Raw genomic sequence first — 14,029 nt, 5'->3', positions numbered from 1 at the left:
TCTTACTAAATCATGCATTAGATTACAGTTGAAATTGTAAATAATGCTGAAGAAAAGCTAAATAACTTTCAGAAAATTATTCCCTCCCATCAGAGATGAAATTGGTACAGATAGGAATTAAAGTGGCTTAGAGCTGCTGAAAGTAGCAATTATATCTGTTCAAATGATAATCCAGTATTGTTTCTCTGTAGTAACCTGAAGTTTTTACTTTGCAGGAAAGGAACTGTATTAGACACTTGCAGTGAGAAAGCACTTGGCTCTGCAATGCTTCCATTTTGCAGCACTGTAAAAACCTAACTGAAACTGTGGAGAATTAAGAGCTGAATATCACAAATTTAGGGGGCTTCATGAGTCTATCTCATACAAAGAGCAGTGCCTAAACACATACAAAAATCTGGACCTCAGTCACTGCTCCAGCACAACTACTGGTGAAGTTGATAAGTTTTGCCTCTTGCAAGTAGTAACAATGAGATCTGTGTGAAATCTTTCAGGCAAAATAAAAATTCAGCTATGTTACAACCTTTAATCCTACTGTTCATATAAGGAGCAATGGAGTCCAAATGCTCCAGTTTGGCATTTTGTAAGTAGAACAGTTCAATTGCTTAACTCAAAGTTACTTTTTCTTTAAAATTCTTTTTAACTTTTTGATGTTTAAAACCCGTGCAAATAAAAAAACAAAACAAAACACCTTTTAGATCGAATAAGACTTTTCTGGAATTTGGCCTGGATTTTTTTGTTGTTGTTTTTACTTCTTGCAACTTCCAGGGAGCCAAAAACCTTTCTATATCAGATATAATATTCAGAAAGAAGTATAATAAAATCCATATTGCCAAATACTGTTATTTAAACAGTGTGGAAGTATAGAGGTTATTCTAAAGGAGCCTTATCTGTGAGAAATATGTAGTTGTTTATATAATTAAAGTCTATTATTGTACATATTTACAAGGAGAGCAAATTATGACTGTACAAATATTTCATTTGAACTGTGTTGCTTTACAATGCAAATAATATTCTTCACATTTTGCATGTGTGGCTTTCTAGTATTTTTTAAGGGAAACTTGAGACCCTTTGCCAGTGGAATTTGCCAGCAGAAATTTCTGAATAGGGAGGGGGAGGGTATTGTAAGACTCAGGAATATTGAGCTCCTTTTCATGCTCTTGTATGTGCTTTTGTGTGACACAGCCTCTCTCCCCTATCCACACAAACAGGACCTTCTTCTGTAACCTTTTCCTGCCACAGCCCTAGCTCTTCCTTGCCCCAGGCCCAGTTTTGCACAGCCAAAGCCAGTACCTCCTATCCACTCTCAATCTCGGCTAGCAAATTTCATACACCTCCTCCAAAGTTCCCTCCTACACGTGACAGTCATTCTCAGTGCCCTGGGGGCCTCCACTCCTTGTCTGAAGGTCTTTGACTATCCATTGATAATAAAAATGTCTTGATATGGGAAATTCTGGACTACTTTAATAAGAGAAGGTGCCACCAGCCCTGCCAATATTTCTCCCTTGGGCGCTCACAAAATGGGGAAGCAGAGTGAGAAATACCTAATAACCCTCACAGAACCCCTTAAGCCACCTAGGTGCCTGTTGGAAAAGGGGTTCTTAAAAAACATGGAGTAGGAAGCTGCTCAAAATTTCAATGAAAATTCTTAGGTTATCCTCAAATTTGGTATTTTAATATTTTTCCCAAGCCTGCCTGAATTTTAAAATGTTTCCTATTAACAGAACTGTCATTCTTTGTTTTGATTCTTCTGTCTTTGTTTGCTGTTTTTATTCACCCATTGACTGGGAGTTGAAGAATTGGTCTGACAATATAAAGTCTAGAAAGAGGGAATTTAACTGACATTAATTCCTATGAATTTCATTTGTTTTCTTTTTCACTAATCCAGGTGTACTAACTGAATAATGCACTAGAAACATAAATCTTTGTCAAATGTTGCAGCAAACAACACTGCAGCCCATGGGGTTAAAAAAAAAAAAAAGGGAGAGAAATAGATTAAGCCTTTTGTTCTGTTGAGTGGGTAGCTCAGAAGCATACTCCTTTAAAACCATAATGCATTTGATTGACTGAGAAAGCAGTCTTTATTTTGTTTTGGTTGTGCTGTCACATACCGAATAGTATAGTTTGACTGGTGCTCACTTCCCACCCTTTCAAAGGTACAGACCGTGGTAGGTAAGACAGGATCTGGCCCCTTCACCTTTTCTTTTGTCAGTTCAGCTGGTCAGAATGGATGTTAATGAACACCTATTTGTAGCTAAATAAGGCTTAGTTCTCCTTCCTCTCTCCTCCCAGTCTGATTTCTACCTATTCCTTCTCCATTTCCATCTGAAGCCATTTGGGCCTGATTCCCTTTTACACTATGGTGATTTTCTACCATTCTGGAAATATAAAAGAGCTTTGAAGTATACATAAATAAATGACTCTTACACCCACTTTACAGCTGTTTTGTACTGCCAGATGGTATAAAGAGGTCTCAGTATAATCAGGCCACCATCTCCAGGGGCCAAGCTTCTCAGAAAAGAAAAATAACCAAACATAAGCATTAAAAAATGAAACAGTAATAGCTACTTTTAATAAGATTTCTCTTTTCAGGTGCCTATTTCAGTCTTGGTTACTATAGAATTAAGGGAAATGACATGAGAAGTTTTACAATTTTCCTTGCAGGACTGATTGGAAAAAAAAAGAGAGACTAGTGTGAATCCAGTATAATAAATATCAGTCAGGAGACAGAGCACACTGGGCCCAATTTCAGTGTCCTCCTCTTTTGCTCTCTGTGCCTTCTTGCTGGTTTGCTTGGAAGTCACATTGTGAAGTTCATAATTAATCAAGCACTGCAGTCAACACTGGAAAATTTGCTCAAGTATAGGCTTCTGAATTTGATGGAACAAGCTTAAAACCTGCTGTTGATCATGTTTACCCAAATGTAACTCTGTTTAGCTCCACAGAGTTACTTGAGATTCCCACTGGTAAACATCAGACCAAAAAACAGACCCCAAGAACACATCTTGAATGTACTGTTTTTAACATCTGTTAAAGGTTGAGTATGTTTTTATTTTTTTGTTAAGAAAATAAGAGGCTACTCTGCAGGTTTTTAAAAATATAGCGAGTAGCTGAAATTCAACTAAATTCATCATGGTACCAAGGAAGTAAAAAAATTCTCAACACATTGGCCAGATTAAAAGCACCAATCCCCGTGCAGGTCTTAATTCAATAAAATACGGTGGTGCTTCGTGGACAGAAGGAAATACTCCTCAACAGCATGTGTTTCTACTGTGTCCTTCATGAAAGAGTCAAAGGGTACTTTACAATCCAATCCAATGCTGGATATAACCTTTTAAATAAATAAACTGTGGTTTAAGGATTTAGAAAGCACTAGATCAAAGAATGTAATCTTTGAAATCTAATAACTACGGTGATGGGCCCAGGATCAGGACACAAACAGAACAGAACAAAGGTTTGCTGAATATCCACAGTGCCTCTTGGGTTAAAATTCATTACAGAGTCATTCTAATTCCCTAGTTAGGGGGCAACCCTCAATTTATCCTGTTGCTAAGAATCCAGCATGAGTTTAATAATAAACCAAAGCCTATACATGCAGGGAAGAAACTCCAGTCTTCAGCTCTTCTTTTGTTTGACTATTCAAAATCCAGGTCTTATTTTCAGAACACCTATCAATGAGTCAATTGCTCATCCTTCTGAGATTTCAGATACAGCCTCTAGGTTTTCACCTACATACACAGACTTCTACCCCTCCAGTGTTAATTTAGCAGAACTGGAGAGCTAGCTTTATTTCTTTGCTGTACGTGTCTGAATTCCACTGAGGCCAGGTGAGGTCCGAGCCTTTAGCGTCACATAGTCTTACGCACAATATGATGCTCATGTGAGCTGCCCTGCTAAGTTTGTGGGGATGCTTCTTAATATGCTTAAATGATTTGATGATCAGCCTTCAAATTAGCAACAGTACTGAAACAAACAAAAAGGTAACTGTGTTCAGTTATCTGAACACGCTGCTTTAAAGAGCGCTCCCGTCTGTCTTCTGCCAGGCTTTGCGATTGTGAACTGAAAGGCACACACCCACAGATTTTCTTGCCTATTTTGGTGAGAAGCTGGAGCAGGTGGTGAAAACTGCACCCCAACTTCTGGAAAAATCCTCTTATCTTTCTTCATTTCTGACTACGGGCGTTACACCTCACAAACCATCACTTCTGCCTACTGTTCAACCAGCATCTTGTCAAACTGGCTGCAAGATTAAGTTTCCCCAAATCTGAATTCAATATTGCAACCCTAAGGATATAAGAACCAAGCTGGAACATTCTGTTTTTTGGCGTTGTTTTTTTCTTCTTAATGGACAAAATTGTTTCAGCTCTGAGACCACAGTTTGCCCGGACTATAATGATAAATCATCATGAATGACACTAAGTGAAATGAGTTTGATGTTCTCTGCTTTATTCTTCCACATTAGAAGCCACAACTTTCAACCTTTCCTCCAAAAAGACTGAGAGCTTCTTGTTTGCAGATACTATTTCTGCTTTGTTTAATCCATTTGAAGAATGTGAAACACGTTTTGTACACAGAAAGGGATGGGCATGGTGAAGAGAAGGTAAGACGTATGGGAAAGAATCCTGCAATAACTGTTTCCTTCCCAGAGCAGCATAAGTCTCCTTTATTCAAGAGGATTTTCTTTCACTTTAAACATTAACAGTTTTATTTTCACAAGAACCCTTTCAGTTTTTCCTTCATTAGCAATGTCCAAGCAGAACAAAACATGAAATGAAAGATTTCCCCTTAGGAGCTTTAGGGCCTGATCCTGCCTTCAAAGGAAACTGAAAACATTCAGGTCTTGCTGGAATAGAATCCCACCTAACAAAACTGGTAGAAAATCCAGGATTCGGGAAACATGCAGGACTTCGCAGCATCTGGCTCCAGTGCCAACAACTGTAGCAGTCATGATAGCATCTTAGAACCATCTGCCTTAGACTTTAGCGGTGCTATTTGCAACTGTAACCTTTTTTTTATTTTTAAAGCTGGATTTTGTAATAAGCAGGCACAATTTTCTATTGTTATCAATTAAACACAAAAGGTAGCCCTCAAATCACCTGTGTTATACTATGAATAAATGGAAGCTGATGCTAGTTTGCCATTGATGGGAAATGATGTGACTTTAAGTCAGAGGCTTGCAATCAGGATACAAAATGTGCTGATCATTAATATAGTTGCTTTAGTCTTAGTCTTTGTTGTGAAGTTTTTCAGAAGATGGCTTCCAGAAATGGGCTAAATCCTCCATTTTTTTTTAAATCATTCTTTTTATGCCAGTAAAACTCCTCCTTACTTCATTGCACGTGCAACGTGAACAAGGCTCAAGTCAAAGCTGAGTCAGAGCTTCACAAGTTGGCTCACTAAATGGAAAAGTAGTTAGAGATGTAAACAGTTTATTGAAAAGGACAACATTCTGATATAGAATTATCTCCTATAATATGTACAACAGCAGTTGTTCAGTAATAGTATTAACATGACTGTCACTAATCCGCCTGTAAAAAAGCCCATGCTCTGTTATTTTCTGTTGCTTGAAACTCTTGTTTCCATAGCAGGGGGTGACTTAAAAAACACTTTCGTCTTTTACTGCTGCCCTTATTATGTTTCCTTTTTGGAAGTGCCATTACACAGCTGGATTGTGTCTTCTAAACACACATGAGTCTGAGATCCCTAAAAATGCTAGAAACTTGTAAAATAAAAATTACTTGATGGAATCAGTGACTGAAGTAGCAGGAAGCTCCTTTCTAACATTTTTTTTTCTTTCCTTAAGGACTCGTTTCTCTTTGCAATGCTCTTCTGCCTGTGGGTTACTTCTCATTTAGAGCCTCATCTTGCAAAGAGTTATCAATGGAAAAAAATCATGTTTAGCAAGTAGTTTAGGTGACACTTACCGGAACAATCACAGGATCAAGAATTACACAAGTAAGATTTTGCAGAGTTGCTTATCAAATTACTGGTTTTCTTTTACAGTTAGGTGGTACAAGAAAACCCATCTATGTTTTGACAAGAACACGTATCAGTCTCCTATCCTGTAAATCCTCATTCATGTGAGCAAAGGGTATAGGACAGCAGTGCAACTACACCTGAGAGTAAGGTCAGGTTTCAAGTGTTTCCTTGAAACACTTAAGTATACATATCAGTGGCAATGGCATCAATGGTTGTTACTCACGTGAGTGAAAGCAAGACTATGCAAAAGAGCTTGCTGGAACTAGTTTAGGCATAATGTATGACATATACAAAGTGTACTGCTCTTTAATAGAAATAGCATGCTTCTTATCTTAGTAACTACAAAATCTAGTTTAAATTGCTTATAAAAATTTAATTTATACCATTGATCATGTAAGAATGGCTTGGAACAAAGCTTTCTGAATTGCCTTTTTTTAAGCTTTCTCCCACTGCCACTTTTTAAATGGCTAGGAATTTAGAACATTCTCTTGATCTTCAAAATTTTCTTTTGATCTAACAGTTAGATAAAAACCCTCCTATGGAACAGCATTACCAGTCAACAGAGAATCAGCAGCAAATATCAACAACTAATCTCTCCCTTTTGAAGAAATAGGCCTGCATATCATAGAGGTTTCAAACCCAACGATAAAACAAAAACCCTGAAGCTACAGTCCATTTACCTGTAGCCCTGACATCCTTGAAAAATAAAAATGTTCAAGAGCCTCAAATTATTCTTGAATCCTAATAGTCAGCTCTAATTTTAAAAGAGTTTACATTGCAATTATTTAACTGGCATTTAAACCAGACATTGCTGTATTTATTAGTAATGACAGTTATTCAATAGGCAAGTTGGACCAGATCCTGCCAAGTGTTATTCATGTGAGAAGTCTGGTTGAGCTCAGTATTGTACTATGCACCTTGAAGCAGCAGACGTTACTCACGTAAGCCGAGACAGAGCAGCTACGGACCATTCATATGTGCTTACGAGATCTACTGACTGCCTTTTAAGCCCATGCTTAAGTCCTAATAACTTTAACGAGATATAATCATGCATATAAGCAGAACTGAAGGATCTGAGATTCTTGCTGCCAGTTTTACCATTTCAGGGTAAGAAGCACCACAAAAAAATGCCACAGAAATGTAAACTGCAGACAAAAATATTTTGCCATGCCCTCATCTAATGTTGAAAAATCTGTATACAATTTGTCTTTGATTGTCCTTTTATTTTCTTCCATTTGAGTTGCAGTCCAGATCAGAGGAGAAAAATAAAAGTCCTGTTACAGCTACAGGTCAGTGCAAGATAAGAGGCTCAGTACAGTCACTTCCATGTACTGTACATACAGAAGTGGCCCAGACTGGTATTCAGTGTATCAGGCTAGAATCTAGGAAACAGCAGAGGTACTTGAATGTAAATGCATTACCAAAAGATAAAAATCTACATCACTGGATGAGTGTTGCTTGCCCAGCAATTTAAAGGTCATCTTGCATGCATTATTTTTCTCTTGGAATTAGAATAATAGTGAATACACAAAGAGTGTAAATCACAGCTTTTTAAAGATTTGACCTCTTAATTGGCCTGACCCACCAACTAACATATGAGACAGCAGAGTAGTACAGAATGGAAAAGAATGAAGAAATGCAACAGGAAAAAATGACTAAAGATGTGTTTAGAGGACTGATTTCAATTAAAAGCTGCTTTTGGTGTGAAAACAAGAAAAATCTTTTTAAGCATGAAAGAAAATGATAAAAATCCGTCTTTTGTACTATAAAAGGAAAAGTCAACAAAGAAATGCATTCTTTTGCAGGAATCCAGGCCTAGGATCAAAGAATTTACATATATTAAATTAACAAGATCCAAACTCCTCTACAATAAATATTTATACTGTAAAATATTACAGCCACATTCCTGCATCTCCTTACAATAATAATTCTTAAGGACACACTATGCTAGGGAGCATATAAAACAGCGCGTTTCTGTGGAGATGGAATGCTTCATTATCAGAGTACCAGCTTGTTCATAAATATTAAAAAATATGTTTTTGAAGTTTTTCAACAGGATTCTCATTGTTTACGTTGTCTCTCTACTACTGAAAACAATGTTCAGTGTGTACCTGTCCATAAGTGTCTCTCTCGCACTTTCTCCAGCTGCAGAAAACCACTGCTAGTGACTGTAAAGGACAGCAATGTCTGTGCTGGTCATTCACTAAGCAAACAAGGGGACAAATACTCTGACCTTCCTTATGCAAGTAGTCATGCTTACTGTGATAGGGCTAATCTTGCTAGAAAGAACATGATTTGTCCCAAACTGTAGACAAGAGGGCTAAATTCCTAAAGTCCTGAATTATCAAGGCAGGGCTTAAATATGAGATAGTTCTTTTCTATTTGTATAGGTTTTATGCACCTCTTTATACCAGATTAGAGGTGGGAATGAGTATTCCAAGAGAAAAAGATCTTCTATAGTACTGTAAGAGGAATCACTGAAAGATTGCTCAAGACAAACTAACATTATAGATCTGATCTTCACTGGGTAAACATTAAACTCCTGCATATGTATTGATCTGTATTACAAAACAATAAAGCCAAGAGATCAAACTTTTTTGACCAGTGAGTCACAGAAATGACTTGGCTTCCCCAAAATATTTACCCCTCTGCTCTATCATAATTAAACATTGGGGGGGGGGGAAACACACCCACACCCACCCAACAAACTAAAACAGAGAACAGGAAGATCCAGCTTGGTTGCAACAATATATCCATCTCATAAATTGGTCTTCAGAGCAGAACTCTCTATGGGAAAAGAGTGGATGTTTACCCTTGCATAAATAGCTTTTGCTAGATGATGAGATCACATGGAGGATACCATTGAAATATATAAAATAAACATAGTTAATATGCAGAAGGAGAACTCAAACATAATAATAATAATTACAAACATTTACTTATTTGAAGAAGAATTTTACCTAATTTGCTTCCTCTCAGTGTACAGACATCTAATTTAAGCCCCTTCTGTTTTACTGTATTTGCAAGAACCGGTGAACATAGAAATGTGCAGCCAGCCCGGGCCCTCAGGCCTGTGGATCAAGATGGCAGGCTGGCCTTGGTTCCCCCGGGGATAGCAGAGCCAGAAGGGTGATTGGACACAGTGACCTGTCTGCATGAGATGAGACAAAAACAGGAGGGCTGTAATGCTGATGAACTAACCTGTCACTCACAAGCTCAGGTCTGAAGGAAAAAAAAAGAGAAGAAGAAAAAAGAGGGGGAAAAAAAACAGAGAAGAAAAAGGTGCAGTAAAGCTTTTAGAAAACACAAAAGGTAGAAAAAATACAGCATAATTAGAATAACTAGATGATGCAGCTAATTACCGGTTCATTTAGGTTAGCTCAGGACATACAGGGAGGATGGCACAAGATCTAGCTAACTGCCTGTATAAAAAGGTAGAAGCAAAATACATTTGAAGGAATAACAACGGGTATTATGGTTCTGCGCGCAAGGAAGGATGCTGCAGACTACTGCTGACAGGGCTCAGAGTTACATTCCAAACGCTCCAGTTATGAATCAAAATCACAATGAGCAATGAGCTTCTAGATCTTGACGCGCTAGGCAAGGAGGTTGTTCTTCAGAGTACTTGGCTGTTTAATTGCATGCTTGAGGGAGGAAAAATCCAGAGGGAAGGTATACAAGCAATTTTGCACCTTGGAGCCAGTACACCCAGGTACTAGATGACGGTTAGCATTGTAGCACTGTCTACTGTTGCCGTCACCAGTGGGAGCCACAGTGGACACTGGTGCTTTAGGGACGGATGAAATCAAGATTAAAAAAAAAAAAAAAAGTGGAGAATGCATTTAATGATGAACAAGTACTTTGCACTGAAAACACCTTTAAATCAGCATGCTCCTGGTATTACTTTTGTGTCATACACCGACTAATGTTTGAACTACAAATGATTGCTAGTGTTTCTGATTTCTATTTGAGTAGAGATATACATGTATAGTTTGGATTTTTAATTACGTAAGTTCACAGTCCATTAGCAGCAGACGGGATGGAATTTAAGGCTACATCTGCAGGATTAGTCAAAACAAAATTTAGTTCTCATAGCTGGAGAAAAATACAATTCTGAAATAAAAAGGCCAAATGGTAAACATTTATTTAAAGCTTTTGATTTTTGGTGTCTGAAACTTAACAAAAACTCTTAAGAACTTTTTCTAAAACTGCAGTGACAGGAAATGAAATTGTCTTCTAAAATACACACGTACTGAATATGCACATCTTTATCTTTTATCAGTACTTAATATAGACTTAATGTCTGGAAAGATTTTATGGCACAGGGCTCAACTTTTGACAGTTATTTTCAAAAGAGTTATCAGCTCTGTATGGTAGCCCATAGAAAAAGTATATGTCTTTTATTTTCAGCAAAGTATGCTAATTATAGTGATTGCTTTTGTGATTCCCACGCTTTAAGTAACTCCTTCATTCAACTACTAGAAAATGCATATAATTTTTAATCAAAAAATAAATAAGTTTAATATTTTTAAACTTTTTTCTATCTTCACATACAGCTAGAGGAAAATTAGTTAAAATATACTTCCAAATTCTGTGGGTTTATGAACACATTGGGATGTGCACACTTATGCATATAATATCTATATCTGCAGACATATACAACTAAGAAGTGTTTGAAACACCTAACACATTCAGTTGAACAGTAATAATTTCCATAAATTCTGACATAAAAAACCTAAAGTTAAATGGCTAAATGTATTTCTCTTTGAAGTGCATGCCCCTGTTATTGATTTTTAGGAAATGAAATACAATAACACACAATATAAACATTTTTCCAGACATTCACTGAACTTTGTTAATTAATGAAATACGGAATGTTACACACATACAAAAACCATACTCATACCCTTTCCATCATGAAAAACACCTTCCTAGACCTAACAAGTCTTAAATATAAAATAGCTAACTTATACCTTCTTCCATGATGAAGAAAAAGTTACATTACAGAGATATTACAAGCTTTGAAATTTATCAAGCTTTAAGGGTACATTTTTGCCAACTGTACTTGTGCAAAACCTTGCCATTGTATTTGCTTTAGATTTTTAAATGTATTATTTCCTTAACATTGAACAAATTTACACAAAAAGGTAATTAACTTTCTCTAAAATACATATTTTCATGCAATGTAATACTGGCAAATATGCCCCACTTTTTAGGTATAAGCCTGTCTAATACAAAGCTGTTAATGTTTGGGAGATTTTTAATAAATTTTTTTATCCTGTTTTTAAAATATTTAAAGCAATAGAAGTCTGTGGTAAACATAGTATTACATATCTGACATTTTCCGCCTAGAAATGCATTACTGTGTAAGATGGTATTAATAAACCATGTGCTTTTAGGGACTTCTGTGCTTTGCCATAATTTAGTTGAAACCAGTGTGTAGGATGTGTATTTTTCCACCATTGCATCAACATATAGGGAACACAAATACTATGTCATCAGTTTAGCAGCATGCGTTCACTACACTGGAAACATATGCAAAAAACACGAACTTTTGAGAGTTCAAAAAATACCCTTTGCCAGAGAGACTGATTTACAAGTCAGTGGCTAATTAGAAAGTGTTGAGCACTTAAAATTTTGTTAGAAAAACAGACACCCTCTTCCGACTCTGACTGCATACATAGGAAAACAACCCTCCCTGTACAACAGGACAAAATAATTTTTTCCCCCACTTCAGATTATTATTTGAAGCAAATGAAAAGACAATGATTCTTCTCTCTTCCAGCTACGCTCAAAACAGCACAGTTAAAACACACACAAAAACTACAGACTTATCAGAAATCACAAAACAGAAAGAGAAGGACTCACTGACCCATTTGGAAGACAAAGACGACAAAACGGAAAAGCTCTAAAAATCAGCTTGTGAGGCCTTTGAGAGATATTCTTCTGGCATTTCATCACAGCAGCCCCAGACCAGTTCACTTCCCTGGATACAGGGAGGGAGAACTAAATAGAGCTGTTTATTAAAGCTGTTGTGCTGGATTGCATTAGGAAGCACGAGCAGACCACCTGGACCTTTCAGATTGTGGCAGTGTTTAATTTGCAGGCTGCCCCTCTGCAGCAGCAAGGACTACTACATTTACCAAGCTCAATCACACATTATCTGGGTTAGGAGTAAAAGAAGAAGAAAGGACGAAAGAAAAAAATCCACAGCATTGTAGTAAAGGAATACAGTCAACATAGAAATAATGAACAGCATTAGAAATAGAAAGCAACTCCCCAGCAAACATAACACTTTCACTCTTCACTTCTTCTACTTCAGCAGATTTAAACAAAATACAAATGTAAAATAATAAATAGATTGATGTGGCAAAGCACAGACTAAATATGTAAAACGGGTTTATTAGAAGAAAAGCATGGTATTTTAGGTTTAACTAGTGATTCCCTGGCCAGATTATTGTGGCTCTTTTGCCTTTCTCACTTTCACTACTATACTTGCTGGTAGCTGAAGATACAGATAGAAAGATGGTACTGTAAATATGAATTATGTGAATCATATGGTTAGACCCTTGTGAAAAAAAAAAAATAAAAGGGGAGTTGAGAAATGGCTGACTCCATACCTGACCAATTACAGCTTGCATGGTCCCTGTGTCCTGCTGAGCTGAAAGATCGCAATCCATCATATGTAGTCTTTGAAAAGGAGAATGGGGGTTTCTGGCATGCATCTGTCAATCAACTTCTGCACTCACAACCATCACCAAAAGCAAGGGAAAAAAAGTCAAGCTGCTCCACCAAATAGGATGAAACAGTCATGTGACCTTCAGCACACTCACACACATACATACTTCCATATAACGTATGAATTTTCTGCAGATATGAAATGACATTGACAAATACCCAATACCAAGTAAATAAAGTGAGACAAACAGCTACTCACCAAAGACAAAACACTTGCTGTAATCTTCAGTCTAAAGATTTAATAAACCTAAAAGGTATTTTAAACTGAGGCTTTTCTTTTGAGCCTAAACTTTTCAGATAAGATGAGATAATTTTATATATGCAGACAGTGGTCAGAACTTTAACCCTTTGTGTCCTCTCACTGCCTCTGCTTTTTATTTCCCCTGTATGTACTTCCACTCTATGGCTGTTTGAGTTCCTGATTTTTTTTCTTTGAGTTTCTTTTGTCAAAGTGAACAGTCTTGTGTTGCCTTCTTTATGCATGTACAAATAAAGAGAACTTGACAGAAGAATATTACCAACAGGAAAGAAAAGAGCGGGGGCTGAGAAACCTGTATCTGTACTCACAACCCAAAATGTGGCTCATTGCTTTACTCCATCAAAAGTCAAATGTTTTCCTTATTGGAAATATATATTTAAGTATTAGTTTATGCAAGCTGTGATGAGCACTCAAAACATAAAATATTCAGACTATGTAAATCCTACTTAGAGAGTCCTTTCCGTTTTGAAGGTTAGCAGAGTTTTGGTTCATTCACTGCTCCACTGAACTGACATAAAATGTTGTTACTTATGATGGCAAACATTACCATTTTTTCTAATGGAAGCAGTTTGTTTCATACATCTTCCCCTCTGAGTTAAGATTTGCAAGAATTTCCAAGACTATTTTTTCTTCTTGTCAAAATATATCAGCCACTTGTCTCCAAAAAACTCAGTGTCGTGAACAACACGCTACAACATTGATTGCTGATATATTATTGGCCAGTGATTGCTGAAGGGTGACATTAATGTAAGCTGGTAGCATTTTAACCCTTTGAAGATCAATACAGTCCTCTGGCAATATATTAGAATAACAGCCCATATCATTTTTGCAGTATTACGTCTTTGTATAAATATTAGTGCATCTTTCTGCCCGCCTAAAATTCCATTTATGTTACTACTGCAAACAAGCTGGTTTTCAAAGACTGTCAGAAGAGAAAGCACAGAAGAAAGCAGCCTAGTCTCCGAGCTTAATATTATGCACCCTTTCCATTTTAAATAAGTTTCTGACAGTATTTTGAGTTATCTCTTTTTTTTTTTTAAGTTATTGACAGTATTG

General features: G+C 36.8%; 1 protein-coding gene across 3 annotated transcripts in view; it reads right to left on the bottom strand.

The window, feature by feature from the left end:
* Positions 1-12,701, bottom strand: part of POU6F2 (POU class 6 homeobox 2) — a 315,713-nt gene extending 303,012 nt beyond the window's left edge. For 2 of the 3 annotated variants that reach the window (XM_009679430.2, XM_068935939.1), the window contains exon 1: positions 11,849-12,036. Coding sequence is in view for 1 of the 3 variants with exons in the window: in XM_068935937.1 (XP_068792038.1) it covers positions 12,597-12,701 (105 nt within the window). In the remaining 2 variants the exon portion in view is untranslated. Of the gene's footprint in view, positions 1-11,848; positions 12,037-12,596 lie in introns of those variants that run through there. The other variant, XM_068935937.1, reaches the window with a different exon arrangement.
* Between the last annotated feature and the right edge of the window lie 1,328 nt (positions 12,702-14,029).

This window comes from Struthio camelus, chromosome 2 (genome assembly GCF_040807025.1).
Source record: "Struthio camelus isolate bStrCam1 chromosome 2, bStrCam1.hap1, whole genome shotgun sequence".
Classification (NCBI taxonomy): domain Eukaryota; kingdom Metazoa; phylum Chordata; class Aves; order Struthioniformes; family Struthionidae; genus Struthio; species Struthio camelus.
Note: the sequence above shows the minus strand (reverse complement) of the source record. Positions and strands in the feature narration are given on the sequence as shown.